Source organism: Tachysurus vachellii, chromosome 12, assembly GCF_030014155.1.
Source record: "Tachysurus vachellii isolate PV-2020 chromosome 12, HZAU_Pvac_v1, whole genome shotgun sequence".
Lineage (NCBI taxonomy): Eukaryota > Metazoa > Chordata > Actinopteri > Siluriformes > Bagridae > Tachysurus > Tachysurus vachellii.
In genome coordinates this window covers 22,997,922-23,023,593 of record NC_083471.1, presented here as the reverse complement: position 1 = coordinate 23,023,593, position 25,672 = coordinate 22,997,922, and the positions used below count along the sequence as shown (strand labels likewise).

The 25,672-nt window shown below is 37.5% G+C and overlaps 3 protein-coding genes across 4 annotated transcripts; all 3 read left to right on the top strand.

The window, feature by feature from the left end:
• Positions 1 to 9,169: 9,169 nt before the first annotated feature.
• LOC132854724 (C-C motif chemokine 19-like) lies at positions 9,170 to 10,542 on the top strand. Its single transcript, XM_060883304.1, has 4 exons — positions 9,170 to 9,328; positions 9,772 to 9,892; positions 10,010 to 10,122; positions 10,216 to 10,542. Exons 1-4 carry the CDS (start codon positions 9,268 to 9,270, stop codon positions 10,224 to 10,226), a joined length of 306 nt encoding a protein of 101 aa, XP_060739287.1. The 5' UTR covers positions 9,170 to 9,267; the 3' UTR covers positions 10,227 to 10,542.
• Positions 10,543 to 13,595: 3,053 nt separating this feature from the next.
• ccl19a.1 (chemokine (C-C motif) ligand 19a, tandem duplicate 1) lies at positions 13,596 to 15,197 on the top strand. Its single transcript, XM_060883242.1, has 4 exons — positions 13,596 to 13,772; positions 14,012 to 14,135; positions 14,405 to 14,507; positions 14,796 to 15,197. The coding sequence occupies exons 1-4, from the start codon at positions 13,697 to 13,699 to the stop codon at positions 14,823 to 14,825; spliced, it is 333 nt and encodes a 110-aa protein (XP_060739225.1). The 5' UTR covers positions 13,596 to 13,696; the 3' UTR covers positions 14,826 to 15,197.
• Positions 15,198 to 15,665: 468 nt separating this feature from the next.
• tctn2 (tectonic family member 2) lies at positions 15,666 to 25,619 on the top strand. 2 transcript variants are annotated; one of them, XM_060883945.1, is made up of 18 exons: positions 15,666 to 15,792; positions 16,136 to 16,249; positions 16,331 to 16,404; positions 17,527 to 17,725; positions 17,821 to 17,921; positions 18,512 to 18,711; positions 19,768 to 19,888; positions 19,970 to 20,108; positions 20,318 to 20,392; positions 20,504 to 20,623; positions 21,634 to 21,708; positions 21,782 to 21,871; positions 22,340 to 22,457; positions 22,882 to 22,985; positions 23,489 to 23,636; positions 23,706 to 23,849; positions 24,789 to 24,877; positions 25,005 to 25,619. In XM_060883945.1, the coding sequence occupies exons 1-18, from the start codon at positions 15,699 to 15,701 to the stop codon at positions 25,124 to 25,126; spliced, it is 2,127 nt and encodes a 708-aa protein (XP_060739928.1). In that variant the 5' UTR covers positions 15,666 to 15,698; the 3' UTR covers positions 25,127 to 25,619. The 2 variants fall into 2 exon arrangements, with proteins under 2 accessions (XP_060739928.1, XP_060739927.1); XM_060883944.1 differs by having other exon boundaries at positions 20,501 to 20,623.
• The last annotated feature ends 53 nt before the right edge of the window (positions 25,620 to 25,672 follow it).

The window sequence follows — 25,672 nt, the reverse complement described above, 5'->3', positions numbered from 1 at the left end:
TGATCAAAAATAAGTCGTGTTTTTTTAGTGATATAATACAGAATTAAAATGCCTATGTTTGTTCTCCAATGGACATGTGATAGAAATATTAAACTGTTACAGTGTGGTGGATCTTATAGGGGAGACAATATAGAGTTGGCAAAATGCTAAACCGCTTCCATAGCAACTAACATTTTAGCTAATGCTATCTGTTTATTGTTCCCAACAACACAAAACAGCCTTAGCTTACATAATATACAACTACATCTCTATTTAGAATTAATTATAGCTAATAACAAACTTATGAATCCAGTGTTACACAAGTAAATAATGGAAAAAACCTTAAAATAGTGTGTTCAGTGAGGCTAAGGACTAGTTCACGTCTGTGTTGGCAGTAAGATTGCTTGTTTCATACACCTACAAACTGACGGTGTATGAAAGTATCTTACGAGAAATGTTGTATCAAAATTAGAATCAGAATCAGAATTGTACACACACACACACACACACACACACACACACACACACACACACACACACACACACACACACACACACACACACACACACACACACACACACACACACACACACACACACACACACACACACACACACACACACACACACACACACACACACACACACACACACGAGTTGTGGCCTAATGGTTAGAGAGTCTGACTCCTACCCCTAAGGTTGTTGGTTTGAGTCTCGGGCTGGCCACGACTGAGGTGCCTTTGAGCAAGGCACCGAGCCTCCCAACTGCTCCCCGGGTGCCACAGCATAAATGGCATGTAGATTTTAGGTAGATTTTTCTGCCCAGTTTCTGGTTCTTGTATGGTACAAGTCCTGCGGAGTGGGCAAGGGAGCACCAATTATTTTTTCTGCTGTTTTAACTGTGTTGCAGTCTGTTCCTGTCCTGTTTTTTTGCTGCTCCAAACCAGATGGTGATGGATGTGCACAGGACAGATTCAATGGCTGCAGTATAGAACTGCAACAGCTCCTGTGGCAGACCATACTTCCTTAATTGGAGTAGAAAGTACATCCTCTGCTGGGCCTTATTCCATATACAGTATATTCCATTAGTATTCAAACTTTCATGACAAGATTGACCAAGTTTTGCCAAGATATCGGTAAAAGCACAATAATAAGAAGAATCTAAAAAAAATAATAGTAATAAGTATAATGGCCACCCCATAGCTATGTCCATGAAAAGTACACCAGTGGTCCGATTCTCTTGTTCATTTAGCCAAAGATACAAAGCATACAATCAGCTCCCCACTACAGTCAAATGTATCTTTAATCAGAATCACAATACTTTATTAACCCCTATGTGGAAATTGGTTAAACCCCAGTTTTGTAAGCTGCCACTCACCACTAGTAACATTAAACCTTTCTTTGGCCAAATTCATTTGGCATTAAATAACAGTATAAGTAAAGCTTTTTCTTTTCAGGATTTTATTGCATGATTCACCTGACAATTGGCTACTATTTCAACATCTACAGTGATTCTATGTAGGGCACATAATACCTTTTCCACCAGCATTAGTGTCTGAAGAATATTTGATCTGAACTGTTTTCTTCGTGTGACCAAAAGATGTCACTCTAGTGTCAGAATCCAAGTAAAGATTCAAGTCCAGTCAAGAAGCTTTTATTACCATTTCAACCATATCTAGCTGTTGCAGTACACAGTGAAATGAAACAAAGTTTCTCCACGACCATGGTGCTACATAGAACAAAGATAGAGCTAAGGACTTAGTAAGTTAGTCCTAGCCACATAAAGTGCATCTGTGCAACCTGCTGCAAACAGTGCAAGACAAAAGACAGTAAGACTGTGCAGGACAAAACACAGTGCAAAAAAATACAAGACATTTCACAAAAGACAACACACAAAATACAATACACAAAAGCAGCACCAACCAGTGTAAATACTGTATGTTCCATCAATATTGCATGTGCATAAATCCTGGAATGAACACATTAGTATTATAGCAGCAGTTACATGAGGTATTGTAATGTATTGTGCAAAACAGCAATCAACTGAAATGTGAAAGACATGTGCATGTGCAAAGACAGAATGTAGGGTGAATAGTGTGTGTGAGGGGTGTGTGGGATCATCCACAATGTTGGCTTTGTCGTGTAAAGGTCTATGACAGAGGGAAGAGAGACTCCAATGATTCATCATCTTTCTTTAATACCCGCTGCAAGGTCTTGTGATCCGAGATGGTGCAGTTCCCAAACCAGACAGTAATGCAGCTGCTCAGAATGCTCTCAATGGTCCCACTGTAAAACATAGTCAGAATGGGGGGAGGGGGGAGGGAAAATTGTGGTTTTCTCAGGCTTCGTAAGAAGTAGAGACACTGCTGGGATTTCTTGGTGATGGTGCTGGTGTTGAGTGACCAGGTGACCGTTAGTTGAACACCAAGAAATTTGGTGCTCTTGATGATCTCTACTGGTGATTCGTTGATGTTCAGGGGAGAGTGGTCGCTCTGTGCTCTCCTGAAGTCAACACCCATCTCATTAGTTTTATCAACATTCAGAGACAGGTTGTTGGCTCTAAACCAGGCAGTTAGTTGTTTCATCTCCTCTCTGTATGCTGACTTGTCGTTCTTGTGATGAGACCCACCACGATCGTGTCATTAGCAAACTTGATGATATGGTTCGATCTGTGCATTGCTGCACAGACGGGAGTTAGCAAGGTGAACAGCAGTGGGCTGAGCATGCAGCCCTGAGGGGCTCCAGTACTCAGTGTGGTGGTGCTGGAGATGCTGTTCCCTATCCGGACTGACTGAGGTCTCCCAGTCAGGAAGTCCAGGATCCAGTTGCAGAGGGAGGTGTTCAGTCCCAGCAGGCTCAGCTTTGCAATCAGGTGCTGAGGGATGATTGTGTTGAATGCTGAACTCTCTCCAGCTCTCATTAACTGGCAAAATGCTTTACTGTGGCATATTTAGCTTGAATCATGTCTGTGTTGGCAACAATAAAATGCCCAACACCAAGTTATAATCACTGCATTAATTTATTAATTTATATTAGCATATAACCTAGTTAGTCATGGTATGGTATACTAACAATTTCCAGAAATAGTTGTGATGCTAAAATTTAGAAGCATTTTCCTCCCTTAATTCAACATGGGTAAAAGCAAAGCTGCTAAACATTTTAAGATGCATAACATTTTTATTATATATATTATCTTGTGTTTCTTATCAAACCAGAATTCCCCTAACATTTGCATTATTTAATGATACTGAAAGAATCACAGCAGATGATACGCATCATGGAAACTTTTGTACATACCAGAATAAAACTTTTAATAGGTGTTTCATGCATCATAGATATGTGTGTTTGTGTGTGTGTGTGTGTGTGTGTGTGTGTGTATGTCTGTTTGTGTGTTTCCCAGTCTGTTTTCTGATTACTGGTTTGATACACATGCAAGTAAATGAAACACAATTTCAGCTTTCCTATAAACCATGTGACTGAACAGACCAGCCTCTTTTGGTATGTCTTTTGTTGTTCTGGCAAAGGTGAAGTGTAGTTGGTGGAAATTGGTATTGGGTTCTTGACTAGTGAGACCACTGAAATGTACTACATACCACAGTGACTCATACACACTTCTTAATATGGGAATCTTTACAATTTTACACTAGCAAAATCTCTGCTGTAAAGCAGAACTTAATGCTATACATAAATATGACCTTCTGATATATTACATCTGTGTGCATAGGCTTTTCTCTCTTAAATTAATAAAGAATTAATTTGGCTATGGAAATGATAACATTGAGTGGTTGAAATACAAGAATGTGCCTTATATAGGCTGACAATGATACATACAGTATAAGCAAATAATATTGCCTTTAGTGTAGCATCTATCGTTGAATGTTCCTATTAAAAGCTCATAAAAGACCTCAAGTTACAAAAGCAGCACAGCATGTTTTTGCTCGTAAAGGCCTCACACCCAAACTCTTTTGAGATTTTATGTTTGTGTGGGATGTAATTTGAAAGCAATCACAATAGCAGGCATGTAGACAGTAACAGTCAATACTGTGGGTGAGCTGATTAATTGTTCCCTTCCAAATTTCCCTTAGGTTTTATTTCATGAGTGCCAACAGGGGTCATTTAATGTGTGTGTATAATGCCAGTAGGGAAACATAGAGATTACATTAAGCTTGTTCTTCCAAGATAAAAGGCACATTACAAACTAATGATAGTACTTGATAGTAATGATACCCGAACATAGGGTGCAATTGTACATGCAGAGATTCAGAGAATCTTAGGGAAACTCTGAAAAGAATAACAGTAATTCTACCATGTTTTGCAGCTTGGTGGAAATAGACGGTAAATTCACTGTAAACTTACCAGAAAGTTTCTAATTCTGAATAGGGTAAAAGTACCAATTTGTAATACACTTCTTGTTTAAATGTTGTTTGTTCAAAGCTGTCGCATTATTCATATAAAATTGTGTGCTAGAATATATAATTTCTATTGGGTGATGAATCATTTAAACCATTTTGTGTCCTATTCCAGAGAACCTCTCCACACTGAGGATAAAGCATGAAAGTATGCAAGCATGTGTTTGGTTTCTTGGGTCTGTGTTACAGGAAACTGATACAGATCATATTACATTGCAAATTAAGGAATGGATGTCACACAGTCGAGATTCCACTTAGTCATCCTGCTATAGCTTTACCAGATTTTTTTTTTGCTGCTGGATTCTATTGCTTTTCACTTGAAATGAAATGGTTTTATTTGAAAGTAAAGCAGCAGAACTGTCTGTTTGAAGTATTGACATTAACATTGCTGTGAAGAGAAACATTACCAACAACCTCCACAGGGAAGGGGTGAAGGTCTCACAATATGTCGTTCAAAGATTTCGGGAGCAGAAATATCAGGGACATACCACAAGCTGCAAATTCCTCATCATTAAGCAATCATCAGCAGTAATATTAAAAGAAATACAGATTAACTTGATGGAAAAGTCAACGTGTACAGAAATAAAGGATCTGCTAATTATCTAAAACATATGAGCTCATTATTGAAGAAAGGTGGAGGTCATGTCATGGCTTGAGCTTACAGGAATGGTTCTGGAACAGACTGACTAAGCAGAATGAATTCATAAGTATAGAGAAACATTCTTTCTGCCAAAGTTCTGTTTTATAACAGGCCCAACTATGGTTTTTAGACTGATGGTTTTCTTAGTCTGTGACTTAGAGAACCAGTATCTATCTATTCAATGATACAATGAGACAGACACAGCACTTCCGTGAGTTGCTCTGGATAAGGACGTCTGCCAAATGCCATAAATGTAAGTGTTAATTGAATGAACATTGAAATGCATCCAATCTAACTGGGAGAAATGCCATCATGCAGCATAATAATGACCCAAAACACACTGCCAACCCAACAAAAAAAATCATCTGGGGAAAAATGGAAGGTTTTAGACTGAGCAAGTCAAACAACAGACGTTAACCTGATGGAACAAGCATGTCACTTACTAAAGAGGAGACTGAATGGAATAAGTAAATATTAAGTGTTATTTACATACGATTACTTTAAGTCTATTTGTTTCTATACTTTTCCTCATCTAAAGGTGCCATGTTTCAGGTGGAAATGTGTGGCACATAGAAAGAGAAAATATCTATTCCAATGTTTCACAATCTGCTGTGTGCAGTTAACAAAAGTCAGATAACAAGCAGATAACAAAAGTCAGATTACAAATCAGCTGCATGTTTAAGCTAGAAAAAAGATCTAAATCTTTAAAAGTATATCTGAAAAAAAAAATAAATAAAAAAATAAAATAAAAATTCTAAATTTTAAATCATCAAAACTAAGTAACCATCTGGTACTTAGTTCAATTTATAATGTTATCAATCACCAAAAAGCCCACTGTGTCCACAATACAGAAAAACATTTAAAAGTTATTCTATTCTATTCTATTCTATTCTATTCTATTCTATTCTATTCTATTATTGTTTTATTCAATTCAATTCACTGCAATTTGATTCTATTCTATTACATTATTCTACATTGCTCTGTCATATTCTGTTCTGTTCTGTTCTGTACTGTATATATGTATATATATGCACAGTATATAGCCATAAGCCACAATATATATAATTAATATATTATATTAAATTATTATATATATAATATATATATTATATATGTTATTATATTATAATATATAAAAATATAATATATTTTTGTTCATATAACGAATCCATAATAACATGTCATTCACACCCATGTTGCATAGTATCACTTGTAGCAGTGACAGTTTTATTGAGCAACATTTAATAAACACGCTGCACAGATTTCACAGTAACACTTCCTGGAACATTTGTTTACTGTTAAGGAACCAGTGCCAAAACTCTTACTGCTTCTCATCTAACTCCCTCATCATTCCTGATTTACGACTCAGAACAAGATGCTTTCTGTAGTGAAAGTCCCTACAGTAAGAATTACAGTAAACTAAGATTGTAAAGGACCTCCCATTTGTCCTCCAGGCACTTCACTGTTAACAGACTACGCATTACATAAGTCATTATGGATCACTCATGATATAAATGGTTAGGATATGATAAATTACCTGTGTTCTGAACACACATCAGCACTACTGTGTGATCACTAGTGAACTATGTAAAGAAAATAAATAAGTAAATAATATGAGTCAGCTTATGTTTTCCTTTTTAAGTAAGTTTTTTTTGCACTGCAAAATATTATATTGTAAGATGTGTCAAGTGAGTTGAGGTTCACGATAAGGTCAGTAAATATTACAGCTCAGATTTCTTTCTGGCAGCCACATTATAATTCACTTAAGCTGTATAAACCATTCATGTATTCATGTTTTGTCCATTGTACACTTACTATATCACATTTATAAAACCTTTGGTGGCCTATTCTTTGTGTGGATCCTTTGATTACTTGACTTTTGCTTACTCTATTTATCTCATGCCTTACTCTATTTAGCTCAGGACACGGATCGCTTTCACTTCTACATCTGTCTGAGTTTAACAATTCCTGGTAGAGTAACAGAACTGAAAAAAAACTGTGAATGAATTGTTGAGCCAGAGAGAGTTTGCAAGCTGCTCCTGTTCATTGTTTACTTGTTTTCGTAATGCAAAGTTCCACCTGTACTCTCCTGGAATCGAGACAGTGACTTGAGATGGGAATTTTTTTTTTTTTCATTTTACTGGTTTCGCTTCTTTATCTGTGCAGTTCTAACATATGATGTGATACTTTCAGGACCTCTTGTCCGTTCCCACTTATTTCTCTTTCTGTTGGCCACAATAAACAATGGTGTAACCTTAGAACAAATATGCCAAGATAAGCATCTGTGTATTGAAGAATTAAAAAAATCTGTGTATTGAAGAAAAAAAAAAAAGCAGTTTAGAATAAACACTGGCTCTTTGTTTAATACATACTACATGCACACATGCACACACAGCTACACATAATCATTGTGTGTATGTGGTGGTAAAAAGTGTAAAATCACAACATACATATAACAAGTTGGATAGTTTATTAATAAAGTCTTATATCTTCATTTGATTTATGATTTATGGCTTTTATATTTGCTAAAAATAAATGAGGGTTCACTGTTTAACAATTTCACCTTTTTCTTGCATTCCTTTGCATTTCATTTGTATTCATTCATGCATTCATTCATTTATACATTTATACATTGATGTGCATTTGGAACCTATCCAGTACATATTTGTTCACACCTTATCACAATTTAGACTAGCCAATCCGACTGGTGCTGGAAAAACCCAAAGAAGCCGGTTGTGTGTATTGTGTGGGCAACAAAATAAACAAGAAGCAAACTCACAGGTTCTGTACAAGTTTGGCTTTTCAGTCAGCTACATTTTGCCATGTTGTACGCTAAACATATCCCCTTATGTTCTCTAAACTTATGTTTACAAGTAAAAACAAATTTAACGCTCGATGAGTATCAAATTGAGGAATCCAACTGATCATGTGGATGATGGACACAAGCTTTTTATGTCTTCTATGGTGTTAAAGTGGGAAGAAAAGCGAGGGCAACTTTGGATGGACTGCAAATCAAAAGTATCTCTGATGTTAGGTCAGTTAAATATAAAGCATCACAAAGACCCTCTTTCCAGCCACATCATCATTTAGTCATCCAAAAATGAAATTACACACCCTCATGTTATTGCATGGCCAATTATGCAATATGCAATGTTAGACATATAATAACATCAGAACACAAAATTCTTGACATTTTTAGTCATATAGTGCAAACTGTGATCTATTTTATTTGGACATGAGTCTAGTTTTCAAACACTGTGTCATACTTTTACCACATTTGGTGGATCTTGCATGTCAAACAGCGATGCTTTAAATCATTATGTGTCACAGCAATGTAAAATTAGTGCTCTAGAGTTAGTGGAATGCTAAACTGTCCAGAAAATCAGCAGGACATTCATGGTCATTTTATTTCACAGTTTCACTGGTGCTACTGCACTGTAACATGCTCTTGGCTCAGTGTCACAATCTTCTTGGAAACACACACCCCTGTCCTGTTGCCAGGATCTGACATGAAGTCAGGTAAGTGGGGGCTGATCATAAATCAAGATAATGGCAGAGATAATCAGTGCTGCACCTTACGCTTTAGACTGAATTGAGATCTTGAATAAATGTTGCAAAATAAATACAGAGGAAGCTAAAGAAGAGGAAGAACATGCTTCTCTGTCATGTAGAGAGTAAAATAAAAGTGCTAACTTGTGCAATAAGAAATAGAAACTTCTTAGGAATGTATTGCCTTTTTCCTGAGTACATAACTTTCCTTGTTCACACAGCAATAATAGTGTCTTTCATGCAATGGTGGACATACCCACTACAACTATTTATCCACAAGCTATCCACAAAGAACACCCTTGGTTAGAGAAAAGTGCACAATACAGCCTATTTTGCCCCTGTTTCAGAAATGAAACAAAACCATGGCTTTATTTTAAAGCATTACTAAATGATGCCTCTTTTCACAGGACATAAAAAAAAGCTTTTCTGGAGAGCGTGGGATTGTCAAAAGAATAAACGAAAAGGTGGGGAGGGGGAGATGTGACGGGAAACATTTGGAAAAGACAGTTGAAGAGGGCGGAGAGTGACAGTACCTTCTGAATTGATGGGTTTATGAGATAACGAAAGTGAAATTTACCTCTTTTGTTTGCAGGTGTATAAATATGAGCTTGTAATGGTACCTGAACACACACCTTCGGTACCGCACATTTCCTTCTGATACTCAGCAAGCTACATAACACAGACGCAAGCATGTCTAATGCAGTTGTTGCTCTTCTGGTCTTCTCTGCACTTCTATGGAACAATGCACAAGGTAAGACACACACATGTGCACATGGATGTGCACATGCATGCAAATCTATAGCTGTTTCTGTTACTGAAGACCGAAAAGCATGTCAGTCATTCATTCAGCACAGTGAGGTAGACCCAGGGTCAATGACCGCCTGAACTAAACTCTTGTAAAACTGCAAGCCTATTGTGTTTGTGTCCAGCATGACATTGGAGTACAGTAAAGCATGTGGGCTATCAAGGTCTTTATTCATGTTTCCCCTCTCAAGGGGTCTTTCCATTTTCTTACCAATGACTAGATTTCCTGTAAATCAGCCACAAAACTTATATGAAGCAAAAATGTGCAAAGAAATCCACTTTTTAATTTATTAATATTAAATTATATACTATAGTCTATTTTTTATCTATTGCTATCATCATTATCATAATGAGTCTCTCTCTATTTTTTTTTTTTTTTTTTTTTTTTAGCATTCTCCAATACTGCTGCTGATTGCTGCTTGACCACCAGTGACACTTTAGTTCCACGCCGCATTGTTGATTCCTACATCATTCAAACCCTAGACAGCGGATGCCCCGTTCCAGCTACCGTGTAAGTTTTCACAGTTTTTCATTCATCACCAACCTTAAACAACTTAGCATAATGAGCTGCTGTACTAAAATTTTAAATATTCCTCTTTCTTTCCCTTCTGTCTTCTCGGTCATTTAGGTTCATCACAAAGAAGAACAGGAAGCTGTGCTCTCCACCTGTTAATGACCTGAGATATCAATGGGTGTTGAAGCTTGTTGAATATCTGGACAATCGTAGCGCCAAGAGCAACGGTAACACAATCAGCTTAGTAGTAATATCATTCTTAAAAAAGCTGTATGGAGTTTCATTCTGTTTTTAATGATATAATCTTTGTCTTTGTTTAGGCGCTCACTGATAAACAGAGCAAATAAGTCCAGGCCTGTCCGATCATCACGCCTGGATTTTCTATGACAGCTCCTGTGATGTTAATAAGCTACTTCTCCTTTGTACCTTTATGTGTCAAAGTGCACTAACTCTCTTTTGTTATGTTTCTCATACAAAAAAGAACAAACATAAAAATGTGAATCTGTGTGCATGTGTGTCAACACAGTGTACATTATTTTTTTGTACACATTTAAGCTACTGATGAATTGTCATTTTTTTCCCCTTACAAAATGTGCATGGCTTTTTTTAGGGTGGGTGAATTCAAATAAAACTCATTTTTTAAATAATACCAGTGTTGTTTTGCAATTTTTATCTTGATGTAGAATATTGTGAATAATAGAATACTGATATTGTCATAAATTGTATTTTTACACAATACTGACACATCACAGGAATGACATTGCTTTTATAACGGACTGATATTTGGAAAGAGTCTGATATGGGACAAAAGGCTTTCAGGTTTCTCTGTAACTTGTTAAGTTGCATTTCTCTGCCATTATTATGTCATGTGAGAGTGAGAATAGCAGTTTATGAGGTAATGAGGGTTTTAGCTGTTGTAATGCAGCCCCATTATTAATACATTCAATGGAACTTTTTTGGATCTTGCACAACTTTCTACATGATAAAAAGTGTGGTGTCATTCAATATAAGAAATAAAACAGGTTAGTGGAATAAAACAGTTCAGGTTATGCCATGATTGAAAAATAATCCATTTCCAGTTTTCCTCATTATTATATAATCTCTATATTATTGTAGTGATTTAAAAAAATTTAAGTGTTGTGATATAAGTTATATCTCCTACTTCTATAGCATTTTCATATAAACCCAGTAAACGTAATGTGCATTATTAAGCATTTATCATTAGTCATGTTTTCGCTTTGTACTTTTAACAAGCCTTTATTGAACAGCTATATTGCACTCACACGCCCTTATGCTCGGCACAATAAACATGCACATTGCCTCATCTGTGGAATTCCCAAAAGTCACATAAGAATAAATTACAAAGAAATGTTGATGTTGACGGTGGCTTTATCACAACATTGAATCTAAGATGGTGATAATTTACTGAGATGAAGTACACTATCAGGACCATATATACAATCAAGAAAATGAAAGCATTCTCACTGGAGTGGCTCCAGACAAATTCGGGAAAAGCAGAGTGATCGTAAAGGAGCCAGACTGGACCACCAGAGAGTGTGAGAAAATGTGAAACTGACACACATTTAGAAAATTAATTCTGTGAACAAAAAAAAACTTCCACAGTTAGCTTAGTATTGTAATGTAGTAGTGTAATTTGAATTGTTATATTCTATACCATTGTTGATTTTTATAGTGTTGGTCCTTGTTGTTCTCTCAGCTGATTAATCATGAGTAGTTTCAGTCTACCTTAAGGTGTGAATTGGGGGTAGGGCTTACCTATTTAAATTGAAGGTGAACCAGCCTACTCTTCAGTGTGCTTTAACTCTCTTCATTTGAATATATTGTCTGGTAAAGTAGGTTCCTGACTTTTGTATACTATCTGCTTAACTCACTTTGTTCTAGAGTAGCGTCCCACAAGGCTCAGTACTTGGTCCTCTTCTTTTCTCCCTGTATACTCACTCTCTTGGTGAAGTTATTTCCTCACATGGGTTCTCTTACCACTGCTATGCTGATGATACACAACTTATCTTCTCTTTCCCACCCGAAGATGCCACAGCTTCTGACCAGATCTCTGCATGTCTGGCAGAAATTTCATCACGGATGACTGCTCATCAGTTAAAGCTTAATCCTAGCAAAACTGAGCTGCTCTTCATCCCAGGTGATTCATCCCCAGGTCATGATCTTGCTATATCCTTACACAACGATCTGATCTCCCCTTCAGCCACAGCTCGCAACCTTGGGGTAACCATGGACAATCAACTGTCCTTTTCCTCTCATGTTGCTAATGTGACTCGCTCATGTCGGTTTCTTCTCTACAACATTAGAAGGATTCGACCATTTCTGTCCACACAGGCTGCTCAGGTACTTGTTCAGTCTCTTGTCATTTCTAGACTGGATTACTGCAATGCACCGCTGGCAGGTCTACCTATGAACGCAATCCGTCCTCTGCAAATGATCCAAAATGCAGCTGCCCGGCTTGTTTTCAACCTGCCAAAGTTCTCGCATACCACCCCGCTGCTGCGATCCCTCCACTGGCTTCCGGTAGCTGCACGCATCAGATTCAAAACACTAATGCTGGCCTACAAAGCCAAAAATGGACCAGCTCCCTCTTACCTCAAAGCCCTCATCACTCCTCGCACTGCACCCCGCACCCTCCGATCTACCAGCACTGCTCGACTGGTTCCACCATCTCTCAGGGTAAGAGGCAAGTATACTACAAGACTCTTCTCTGTACTGGCACCAAGGTGGTGGAACGAACTTCCCCTAGAGGTCCGGACAGCTGAGTCACTGGATATTTTCAAGCGGCGGTTGAAGACCTACTTATTCAGGAAACACTTCAACTAGCACTTCTTTCCTTATCTTTCGCATTTTTAAAAAAAAAAAACAAAAAAAAAAACACACCTTTGACACTTTTTCATTGTAACTTTGAACAAATGTTTTAAACTCATGGTATCTTAAGTATGTAACTTAGTGAGCCAGCATTAATGTATTCAATGTTAGAGATTTAAGCACTTATGTACGTCGCTCTGGATAAGGGCGTCTGCCAAATGCTGTAAATGTAATGTGTAATGTAGTAGTTGTAGTCTTGCTCCTACTACAGATAATTAATACACATCTTTATATTTTATATAATATATTGTTTCTATGACACATATAATACCACATATGCTTAAGGTGGTACAAGTTGTAGGACATCTGCCTTAAAGTTGTGTGAAATGTTGAGGGAAATGCTGAGATCCTTTCCTGTTCTTCACAGTTGTAAAGAGTGCTTATTTGAGTTACTCTTCCTGTCTGCTTGGACAATCTCTGCAGAAACTGATGCTCACTGGATGCTTTGTGCTTTCGCACCGTCTTCCAGCAACATCCGTGATATGGCCATTCCAATTTTTGACATGAAAATGAACTGAAGCTCTTGACCAGTAGCTGCATGATTTTATTCACTGCATTACGTTGTGGCAACCTGATTAAATAAATGAACAAAATATCAATCAATGTTAAAAGCACCTGTCTAATGTTGTGTAATTCACCTTGTGCCACCAAAAAGATTCTCAAGCATATTGTGGTCTGGAGTATTGTGTGTGTGTGTGTGTGTGTGTGTGTGTGTGTGTGTGTGTGTGTGTGTGTGTGTGTGTGGGAATCCCCACATTTAATTGAAACAGGACCTGCGTAAAACGAAAGTTAAAAAGGCTGCTATAAAATGCAAAGAGTGGGCGAGAGAGAGGGCAGACTAGAAGGAGGAGACTCAGTAGCATCTAATATCAGTGGCCAGACAGAAAGTGTGTCTCTCATCCTCTGAACACAATGGCTCGATGTGCCTTTCTCAGTCTGTGTATGGGTGTATGGATCACTGCTATCATCATCAGCATCAACATGGATGGTTAGTTTTATTATAGATTATTCTGTATATGACTCATGCGTGTGTATGTGTGTGTGTGTGTGTGTGTGTGTGTGTGTGTGTGTGTGTGTGTGTGTGTGTGTTCACTGTATTGCAAACTTGGACTGTAATGTCGCACCTTTGGAAGAGTAATCAAATTCTAGATCCAGCCTCCTGAACATTGATTTTAATTTATTCAGACAAAGCTTCTTAATTTCTGCATCTTTCTTTGTGTCATTTAGTTTCTCTTGGAGATCAAGCATTGGACTGCTGTTTGAAGGTCAGCTCTCATCCCATCCCAAAACGCATAATCGCCTGTTACCGTGAACAGCGCAAAGCCGAAGGCTGCCTCATCAGTGCAGTTGTGTGAGTATCAAAGTGATGTCGACCTTTAAAGGTTTGCGCAATGATTCTTTAGTCAGTTCAGCTGTGGCACAACCAGGCTATAAGTAAGTAGTTCAGCCAGTTAAGACATGGACATGGCTCAGTTCAGAAAGCGGTGTTTCATCTCATCTAGGCGCTTAATACGCACACGTTATAGTGACAACGATAAAGGAGGTGCTGTGTTTGTGTTTGTATTTTTTTTAACAAAGATATTCCTGCACTTTATAAAGGCTTTTTATTTGTACTTTCAGATTCCGAACTCGAAAAGGTCGTGATCTTTGCGCTCCCCCTGATGCGCAATGGGTTGGAGAGCTGATGGATACGGTGGACGCCAGGCCAGTGAAGAAATACAAGGTATATGCACGTTCATATGAAATGATATCAGTATATAAGTTTGTAGCTTGTCCAGATCATAGTCATGAATCATTTTTATTTTTTATTGGGTGTTTATTTAGGTAGTTAAAGCTTCAAAAGCTTTCCATAACGCACATCATCAGCTTCACTTGTCAGCTTGTTTGGATCAATGTTGAACTGAATTACGTCTTGGGTTTCATTTGTGTAACTTTATACCCTAAAGAACAACCTTATTTTCAGCTGATTTTCAGCTGATTTTTCTTTACCTTCTCTTTTTTGGTATTGCAGGAGTCCCTCTGTCGAGGAATGAATGCCTAGATTCCCACATGGGCTGGAAGATGCTGGTAGCTAAACAGTTAAATTGCCTAGTAGTCCTACACCGTTTCCTGTGACTGCATCCTTTACAATGAACTTTTTTCTCTACTGTACTGTATAATGCATCTGGATCTTTTATATTGCATCATGTTTGTTGTCTATAAGCTTTTTAAAAATACTTTGAAGTTCTATTAAACTGTGTCAACTTGGAATCTTCTTTTTTTTTTTCCCCACCAAAAATAATGACCCTATGATGCTGCTTTAAGTGAAGGTCAATCAAATGATTAATAACAAGATTAGGGCATTTCTCACCTCTCTGTCGTTCACAATAGCTTATTGCAAACTAAATGAAATAAAGTAAAAAGCATAAGTAAATTGGATATTTTTCATGCTTTGCTTGCTCATAAGGGATTAACCGATTTTTATGTAATGCTGCTTTTGTGACCATGAAAGTCCTTGCATTTACCAAACAAAGAACCGAATTGAAGTTTTATTTATATATAAATAATAAATAAATAAATAAATCTTTTTATCATTGAATTAACATATTTGTATATTATAAATTCATGCAAAACAATTACTTGGATATTCACAAAATAAACGTTATTTAAGTTTCATTGTTTGCATAAATGTCTGTTTATTTTGAAAGAAGTGTTAGGTTATATTAACTGCTCTTGAAAACACTATTAGTATATTATAGAATGATATCTTAATTTATATTTTAATTAATATACAATATAATGAAGTGAGTAGAGCTGCAGAGGTTTAAACGCACACATCCTCCAGGACATCAGGTGGCGCTGACGCAAGAACGCACGCTGTTTGTCTCACTGCTGTTAATATTTCCAATGAAGAAGATAAATTTCTAAGTAAACAATGCTAAAAACACGTCCTGGACACTTTAATTTTCTCTCTCAGACGTTGATCCTGTTTGCGTTGCTTTTAAAAAATGATGCTAGATGTGATCTTGGTAAGCTATGTTTCATGTATTAATAATAATAAATTATTATTATTATTATTTTTAAGGTCGGATTAGTGAATTATATTAGTGAAGGTGGTGACAATGTGTCTCGTTGCTTAGCAACGGTGAAAGCTTTGGGTTGTGTTTCAATTGGTCCTACTCTCTCTATTTAAGTGCACTACACAAGCATGAAATCTAAAGACTATAATAATCATAATCAGTTTATACATTTAACATCAAGCTAGCAAACATTAGCACCTGCAGGACAGTTTGCTGTTTCTGTTACAGCTTCAGGAAAGCTGCTAACAAACTCGCATGTAATATAGTATATTGCTTTTCTTGTCATTTTCAGTGTTTCTACCTTCAGTCCTTGTTGCATCTGGTCCAAGAGCTTCTGCCTTTCTGGTTGGAAACGTGACTAACGTGTCTCTGACCATCAAAAGCGTGTCACCCTCCAGTGATACCGGTATGATTCATAATACACACATTTCTCTTTATTATAAACTATAAATGAAACTCCAGACACATTGCTCTTTCTGTCTGATAGGACGCCTCCCTGTGGCCTCCTGCGTGCCGTCCAATCTCAGTCAATGGACTGTATCAGAAGAGTCGAATGGAAAGGTGTGTATTTGTTTACAAATCTCCTTAAATGATTTAGAAGCTACACTAGGTTAGGATTTGACTTCCAAATGAGTTGCTTCTTTGTACAGAACAAATGATTTTATTTATTTATTTATGTCCTAGGACAAAATTAGAAATATTTTTCACTATTTTTCAAATAGTTTTTTGTTGTCATCATAATTAAATAAGAAATTATTTATAGCTAATTGTGCAAGAGAGATCAGCAGGTCATGCAAGTGCATCCTTATTAGAAGAAAGATAAAATTCTGTCATTTTTATGTACCAGTTAATATTGGTGTACTAATAAAGCCCTTACATTAACGTTCATAATAAACCCATGCAATGTGGTCTAAATATTACAGCAACACTACATTTACATTTATCATCACTTAATGATGCATGTGGTCGCCTAGTGGTTAAGGTGTTGGGCTACCAATCAGAAGGTTGTGAGTTCGATCCTAGGTCCACTAAGCTGCCACATATTGCTCAGTTGTATAAAAAAAATAATGTAAGTCGCTCTGGATTAGTGCTGGAAATGTAAATGTAATGTAATGGCTTAAATGTAAATTTAATGGTGACCATAAAAGCTTAAATCCCCCTAAGTTTTCCTGCCATTTTCTCCCCAATTTAATTGTTGTCATATGAGTGCTGTCCCGCCCAAGCAATGCCAAATTTTTGCAGAAAATAAAAGAGAAAGTGATTTAAAAAAGACAGTGCTTAGAGAATCTAATAAGAACTGATAGAATGATTCATAAAAATCTTGACATGCAGGAGACCTAAAAATAAACATCCTTAGAGGAATATGGAATAAAGATTTTGAAGTAAGGGTATACTCATTTATGGACTTGGTTTGAATTATTGAGATGGTCAAAAACTGAAAATTTGAACCTGACTGGTCCAGTGGCTTGTTGGATACAATCACGTAGTGTTGAAAATTTTAAATATCAGTTACTCTGGAGTTGCACCAGGATTAATCTGTAATCCCTATTTGTACATTTCTACATGTAGATACCCAATTAATACAGTCAATACAAATTTTTTTCCTTACAGACTGTAAACTAATCTCAGTCTTGAATAGCACTGTGTCTCCAATAACCATTGTCTTGTGTTGTCCTGTAACAGAGCAGCCTCCTAGTGCATGTGACTCTGAACAAGAGTCTACAGCTGTGTTCCAGCGCTAATGACACAGATTGCTGTCTCCAGCCGCTGTGTGTGAAAGAGACCATCATTGTGTTTGCATGTATCGGCAACGTTTCCCAGGCCTCTCTCATTGTTCAGGCTCAGATCTACGCTCAGTTGCTGCCAGCTGGCCCTGTGTCCGGTCAGTAACTTTTCTTTTCTGCTTTGCATGATCAAAATGCAGTGTGAATTTTTACTGAAATAAATACTGAGTACTTACTCTTCTGATTATTGTAGAGAATAAAACCGTGATTCCTAATCAAGTGTTCCAGCCTCTTGGTCAATGTCCATGTGACCTGACGGCAAAAGTGTGTGATGTGCGATGCTGCTGTGACCAGGTACATAATATTAACACAACATACATTTTTAACAGAAATTAGGTACATGATCATTTTAACACAATAATACACGAGCGTTGACTCTCTGGGACTGGAGTTGTCCATGTATTGATTGGTTAGAAATATGGAAACATTCTAAAATAATATTTAAGATATATTAAATGTGGTGCATTTGTAAATGATGAGAACCTTTCAGTCACCTCTTAGCTTGTAAACATTTTACATTCCTTATTAAATTTGAGTTAATTAATTTTTGCTGTACATTACAAAGTAATAAACTGGACTTTTAATGTCATGCAGCTTATACAAAAAATGGTTATATTTAATTTATTTTTTGAATGCACTTTTAAAAACTATAAGGTATAAGTTAGAGATTTAGTATTTATGGCAGTGTGTTCAAGCTTGTTTCAAAAACTGCATTTTATTGATTTTAACTCATGTTTGCTTTTTAATAATCCGTCATTTATTCTATTAGAACTGTGATTAAAAAAAACTGTTTTTTTTTTTTAAGTAGCAATAACAAATATACTGATTAGTCTTTCATCTGTGAGCATAATGTGTCCATGTCCATCTTTATTTAATTCCTGCAGGACTGTTCCCCAGAGCTGTTGTGGCTTTTTGCAGGTCAGTGTCTCCCTGGACCATTTGGAGGAATGATCTCTCCTGTTCCTGACTACGTCTGCTCCGCTCAGTCGGCTAACAATGCTCCTGACTGGTTCCCTTTTCTCTGCGTCACCTCTCCTTTGGAGAACAACCCATTCCTTGGGCTTTTCTATGATGGCAGTACTGTGTAGGTGATCTTTTGTTTGTATTTAACCTGCTGGCAGGTCTACCTCTGTACTCTGAATTCGTCCTCTGAAAATCCTGATGATCCAAAATGCAGCTGCATGACTAAGATTTCCCACACCACCCCACTGCTGGACTGCTCCACTGACGTCCGGTAGCTGCACGCATCAGATTCAAAACACTGATGATTGCCTACAAAGCCAAAAAATGGACCAGCTCCCTCTGACCTCAAAGCTCTTATCGCTTTTCTCACTGCACCTGGCTTTCTTAGCGCTACCAGCACTGCTTGACTGGTCCCACCATCTCTCAGCGTAAGATGTAGGTATACATCAAGACATTTCTCTGTTCTGGCAATGAGGTGGTGGAATAAACTTCCTCTAATTGTCCGAACAAGGGGGGCACGGTGGCTTAGTGGTTAACACGTTCGCCTCACACCTCTAGGGTTGGGGGTTCGATTCCCGCCTCCGCCTTGTGTGTGTGGAGTTTGCATGTTCTCCCTGTGCCTCGGGGGTTTCCTCCGGGTACTCCGGTTTCCTCCCCCGGTCCAAAGACATGCATGGTAGGTTGATTGGCATCTCTGGAGAATTGTCCGTAGTGTGTGAGTGAATGAGAGTGTGTGTGTGCCCTGCGATGGGCTGGCACTCTGTCCAGGGTGTATCCTGCCTTGATGCCCGATGATGCCTGAGATAGGCACAGGATCCCCGTGACCCGAGAAGTTCGGAAGAAAAGAATATGAATGAATGAATGAATGAATAATTGTCCGAACAGCTGAGTCACTTATTATCTTCAAACGACTGGCGATGACCTACCTCTTCCTGAAACACTACAACTAGCACTTATTTTTCCCTGTTTGTTTTATGTATTGTTTTAAAAAAGTGCTATACTTTCTCCTAACAGAGATTTTAGGCTGTGACCTATTGACCCAGTATTGATGTATTCATTGATGGAGCCTTCAAAGCATTTTGTACATTGATCTGGATAAGGGTGTCTGCCAAATGCCGTAAATGTAATTAGTTTTTAATATTTATTTCTGGTTGCATGCATCTGTACTCTTCTCCAGCACTCCGAAGCCTGCTCCATCTTTCCAGGCTCAGCCGATGGCAGCACCCGTACCCCCTACAATCTACCGCCAGGGGGCGCCCATCTTCACTGAAGACAACCAGTACTTCACCATTCCACAGGTAATCTAAACAGAATCATGTTCATCTGTACATGCTGTCTGGCATTATTTAGTAAGCCTCATGTTCAGGATACATGTGTAGGTGTCCATGCTGGGGCAGTGCCTGGAGAAGGCTCCAGTAGCGTTCCTGCAGAACTTTGAGACGGTGTGTGTGAAAAGTCTTCAGTCCTGCCCTGCTGCACCAGCTGAGCTCGGCCTGGCTGTGAAAGATGGGCAGGGAGGTGAGAGTCTCATTGTTTGATATAATTTTTAACGTTATCTGTTCTATTAATTAGCACAAATAACCGAGGTAATAGATAGTGGGCATTTCTAGAAAAACAATTGTTTAGTTAGTAGGAATTGAAGGAAAAAATGGCCTAACATCATCCTGAAGTCTCAAAAACTTCATTGTGAAGCATATATTAAGCTTTAATTGTGTTCATGTGTGTAGGATTCGTCAGAGTGACTGTCATGAACGAAGAGATCACAGATTTCAGCCCTTTCTTATCAAATGCTGCTAATCCAGGTCAGTTATTTTAATCATCCCTTCTTTTTCACTCCTCCACTCTGTCCTTTCTTGTATTTTTTTCTCTCATATTTGTATTAACTCTAATTCTCCTCTGTCTCTCTTTAGCAGCTGAGCCACTATGTATGAATGTGGTTCTGTCTTTAAGTTATACATTTCAATGGAAGGGGAACAGCATTACAGCCATCAGTGTGACCCGCCTCAGAGGAAACTTCAAGCTCAGTCCTGGAGGTGAGTGTGTAGTTTTATGTACGTGTTGAGCTATATTTATGTTTCCTATATATTTTTGACTCCCTCTACTGAACGGCTGTTTTTTATTTTACTCCATTTTAACCACAGTCGCAACCATATGGGTCACAAAATAATTGTGTTCTGTCCTACAGGATACCTTCAGGTTAACGCTTCTCCTAATATTCTTTTGTTGCAGTAAATACATTTTAAAAATGATTCGATTATCTCTATCAAGGTGTGGTTGAATAAGGTAGTCAGCAAATATGGTATGGTTAAGTTGGCTGCTTTATTAAGTGCAAGCAGAGGAGTGTGTGGGGTTTTTTTTTCTCATATTTGAGTACTGAAGCAATGTTAAAATTAGAGCTCCACTCTTCTTAATGCTGTATTTGGATACCTTTTTAATAATTATCTTGGTTTCCATTTCAGATTATATCGTGGTCTTTGCAATATTTAAAAACATTACAGTTTTACGATTCCTTTTACATTCATTTGTATTTTATGAATTTCACTAAATGAGACTCCACACAGCGGCATGACAACATTCCAAAGCATAAATCGATTGAAAATGATTCATTTTCACATCAAATCCGATTCAAAAGCTGCTCAGAGGATATAAATAAGGCTGGAGGTAGTTGTTAGAGTTCTAAGAGAATGTTTGTCACGTTTTATAAGAGTATATACTGTACATACTGTGTATTGGAACTGATTAATTTTCCCTCACTGTCAATAACATTACATACACTATTTGACCATCTCTCTTACTTGTGATTTAAAAAAAATATTAATAATCATTTAAATATAGATGTGCTTTTCATTTTGTCCTAATGGTTGTGCAAACTATCTCAGCCAACAGATGTTTTCTTTAACCTCAGTATTATGTGATATTAAGATTATAACGACTCCCAATTATTTAAAGATCCAGCTTGTACACCTTATATACAGCCACTTGTTTACTTTTTTAACTTACTTAGCACTGTGTAATTAACACTCTTTTTTTTTCTCTTTCTCAGCTACTCTGACGACCCGATACTCTGCAGTGTTTGTGAATGGAAACATCACAGCTCAGCCTAACTCTGGCAACCCAGGTCTCAGCTCTTTAAATGTTTTAGGAGGAACTTGTAAAAAATAGGTCTTGCTTACTTCTAATTTGTGTTTCAGGTTATCAGGTGGGACGGCCGGTGATCGGTGGAGTTTTAGATAATGCTACCGGAACTTTAGTGAGAGCTCCGGTCAGCCTCTGGCAAGGAGGTAACATTGCAATGGTTAAATAAAACCGTTCGTGAGAAGACTTGTAGTAGATCTATAGTATCTGCAACTCTTTATAACAACACAAGGCTGTTCAATAAAACAATATGCACTAAAAGAAATAAACTGTTGGTCAATGTTTTAGTTATGAGCTGTCTTTAAATTTCTGTCTCTGTGTTTAACCACAGGGTTGTGTATTTTGTATGTCGTGCTATCGCTAGACTTTTATCGTAGCATAATTCTCTAAATCTTTGTAGTAAAAAATGTTCTACCATCCAGACGTCATGTCTTTTCGTGTTGTGCTTCAGATGGTGGTCTCTTCAAATGTATCTTTGTTTTTCGCAAGTAAAAACGAAGTATATATTCTTTTCTTTTTTGTTACATGAAGTTAATATCCCAGACTTGTAATCTGCCTGTTCCAGGCATCCATGCTACTCATATGTCCTCCATTCTCTTCTGTCTTATATGCAGTAAGAGATGGGCTGTGCTCCGCTGCTGACAAGAGACCAGCTCTCTATGGAATAAACTCAACATCTGGGTGTCTGATGGCTATCAGTTTGCTTAATCTCAGCAACTGCACCAAGCTCAGGTGAGCACTATAATCCTCATACTGTGCTTCAAAGAATAGTCTGGGAAGCTGAATCCTGCACAGCTCTGCCGTAAATATAGTTGATCAGCTATAAGACTAAAGAGTAACTATGGTCAGTTTCACCCAATATAGACGTTTCACATGGCCTTGTTAAATTTTGTTTTTGGACAGCGTAACTTTCTGTGAATGTGATCAAGGTGTCTGTGTGTAGTTGAACACTATACCGTTATGGGGCAACCATCTTGGAATAACAGACCCACTCATCCTTAGTCCCCAACTTTTAAAACATCAGCAAAACTGAAGAGAAACCTAGGATCCAAACATGCCTTGAATACATTTGATAAAAACTGGAAACATTTTTCCCCCTTGAATTATTACCTTTGCTACGCTTTGCTTTGTAGCTTGACCTATTTTCTTATTTCAGAGAAACCGTCTTCTCTACTTTGGCTGCTTTAGTCCCTGCTACGTGGATTTCCAGTACAGGAAATCCAGATTTTTCTTCACTGACCAACTGGAGCCGTGTCACTAGTGAGTAACTGAACAATGTGATGATTGGTACAATTTACTATGAGAAGGTGATCTACTGGCTTTGCAAACTATGTAGAATTCTAATCAGTTGTGCTTAAAAACGTACGTACTGCGAGCTGTACATTACTTAAAATGTGAATTAATCAGTAAGTAAACATTTACCAATAGTAGATATTGAAATCTGGCTTGTGGCTTGTATTTACATGCTGGAAAATGTGGCTTTACCGATTTTATAAAGTCGAATCATGTGTTTGTAATTTCGCCAATTTAAGTAGTTTTCTGCAACACTAATTAGCACAAAATCGTCTCCAAGTTACATCACAAGATAAAAAAAAGCTTGAGCAAATCAATCACAAAAGCACTGCAAAAATGCGGAGAGACTGCCTGTTGCATGTTTTAGTACTAATTCAATGAAATATTTTTTCTAATAACAAATTTTTTTTTCTTTCCTTAAAAATAAGATATGTGAAATGTCTTCTATAAAATCTTTCAATTTCTTGAAGCTGTAGTAAAAAGCTTTAATCAGACAACGATGGACCTCAGGGGTGTGTGCTCCAGCGTTCCAGCTCACCTACACATTCACATCAGAAGCGTTGTCATGGAAACCATAAATGGGGTACCACAAAAAATGATCCAGGCTGTGGAATTAAAGTAGGTCAATACTTTAATCATCTGTTTACTGATATGTTTAAGAATCAATCTGATTTCTTTATCTGTTAGCTTTAAAGCGTCTACGTGGAGATTACAGTGTGATGCCGCTCAGGGAACCATCTGCATGAACCCAGAGCTGACACAGACTTTTCCTGTGACCTCGTCTGTGACCTTTACCGAAGCGGCCAGTAGCACCCAATCCCCCAAGTCCAGGTGAGTCAAAAACATTCATAGGGTATAAGAATGCACTGAACTCCCCGATCTTTTAGGGAGCGTCTTCAGTTTCATTTAAACAGGCTAAAAATATTACTCACTGCATCCATTACAGAAAAATTGGAGCACTCCAGTAAGGTATAGAAGTGTAACTAATTTGATCACTTTTTTACAGTGACAAAATGTGGGATTGTGGGTAATTTGGTGAGGCGAATTGGTCTATTTCGATATCTGCCGACTGAATGTGTAGGTTCTGAGATGTAACTGATTACCCTGGAGCTGGTTGCTCTTCACTGGCTTTGGATTACCTCTCTACCTTTATCCGTCTGAGCCTTTTGGTGCAGCTGCTGCAGAGTATTTCTCGCTTACCGTATTAGTCTTTGTTTGCTTGAAACCTGATCATTGTAATTACTTCAGCACACCCTGCTGAGTCAGACTTCCTTTTTTTCAATTCTTTTTTTCAATTTTTCCAAAATTTCAAAACTAATCCAGACACCTTTAAATTCTCCAAAATTGTCTTACATAATCACACAAATATTATTGAATACATTTTTTTAATAAATCATTTTTTGTAAAATGATGCTATTAAATTCCAAATGTTCCCAGATTCCAGAGTTTGTATTTCTTTCTAACAAATATATAAATAACTTTCGCATATAACTGTATAATAATGATATAAGCAGAATAAAGAATTCCACTTCTAAAAAAAAAAATCAGTGCCGTGGTTATTTTCGTTCTTGCATAACATCTGAAATTAATTTTTGAGCCTTAGTTCCTCAGTTTTAACTATTGCGCATTCATTATGATTTACATGTTAGGGGTCATAGAAGCTTAGTGGTTAGCACATTGGACTCACCTCTAATCTGTGTTAGTGTATGTGTGGAGTTTGTATGTTCTCTCACATTATGATAATAATCCTCTGTTATTTCTCCATTACAGGTTTCACATTAACTTCACAGAGTTTGATTGTGAGAGGAATGACGTGTGCTGGCCTGAGCTTGCGTTCCCTCTCACACCTTATTACACTGGTGAGAGTTCACATGGCATACTTTGCTAGATTTGTCATTTTCTATTTCATTTTTGGTGTTTTAATATAAAAAAGTATAACTATTATGTTTTTAATAAATGTTATTGTGTGTGTGTTTTTGCTGGCAGGTGAGCCGTACTCACAGGCTCTGGCTAAAGGTCTCATCCTTGTCTTCTTCTTTATCGTCGTCTCTCTATTAGGAACACCGTGGAGACAAATTAGACAGGCGTGGAGCAATAGCCTACTCTAGGGAGTGGGTATGCGTGTGTGGTAGCCTAGTGGTTAAAGATTGGACTACTGATCAGAAGATTCATGAGTTCGAATCCCAGGTCCACCAAGGTCCACCAAGCTGCCACTGCTGGGCCCCTATGCAAGGCCCTTAACCCTCAATTTCTCAGTTGTATAAATTATTACAAAAATGTACAAGGGTGAAAAGGTGTCTGCTAAATGCTCTAAATGTAAATGTGTGCACGCCTGCGTTTGCGTGCGTGGGTGTGCGCGTGCACGTGAGAGATCACTTCAAGTCAGTTGGAGGGAAACACAAGATTTATTTAGCAACAGGTTCAGTGTAGAGTCATACTGGAGTCATGAGTCTATTTCTCAGAAAAGTCATTTTCTATTTTTAATGAACTGTACTGTATTAACTAACCTTGATTTCTCTGTAAGATTACATGTTTATTATTAATTTATTGTACCATGTTTTGTACAGAGTTTATTGTGGAATAAATTTGTATTGATTATTTTTTTTTGTGCTTGTCCTGTTTCTAAATTAAACTGAAACTTATTTTTTCTTTTA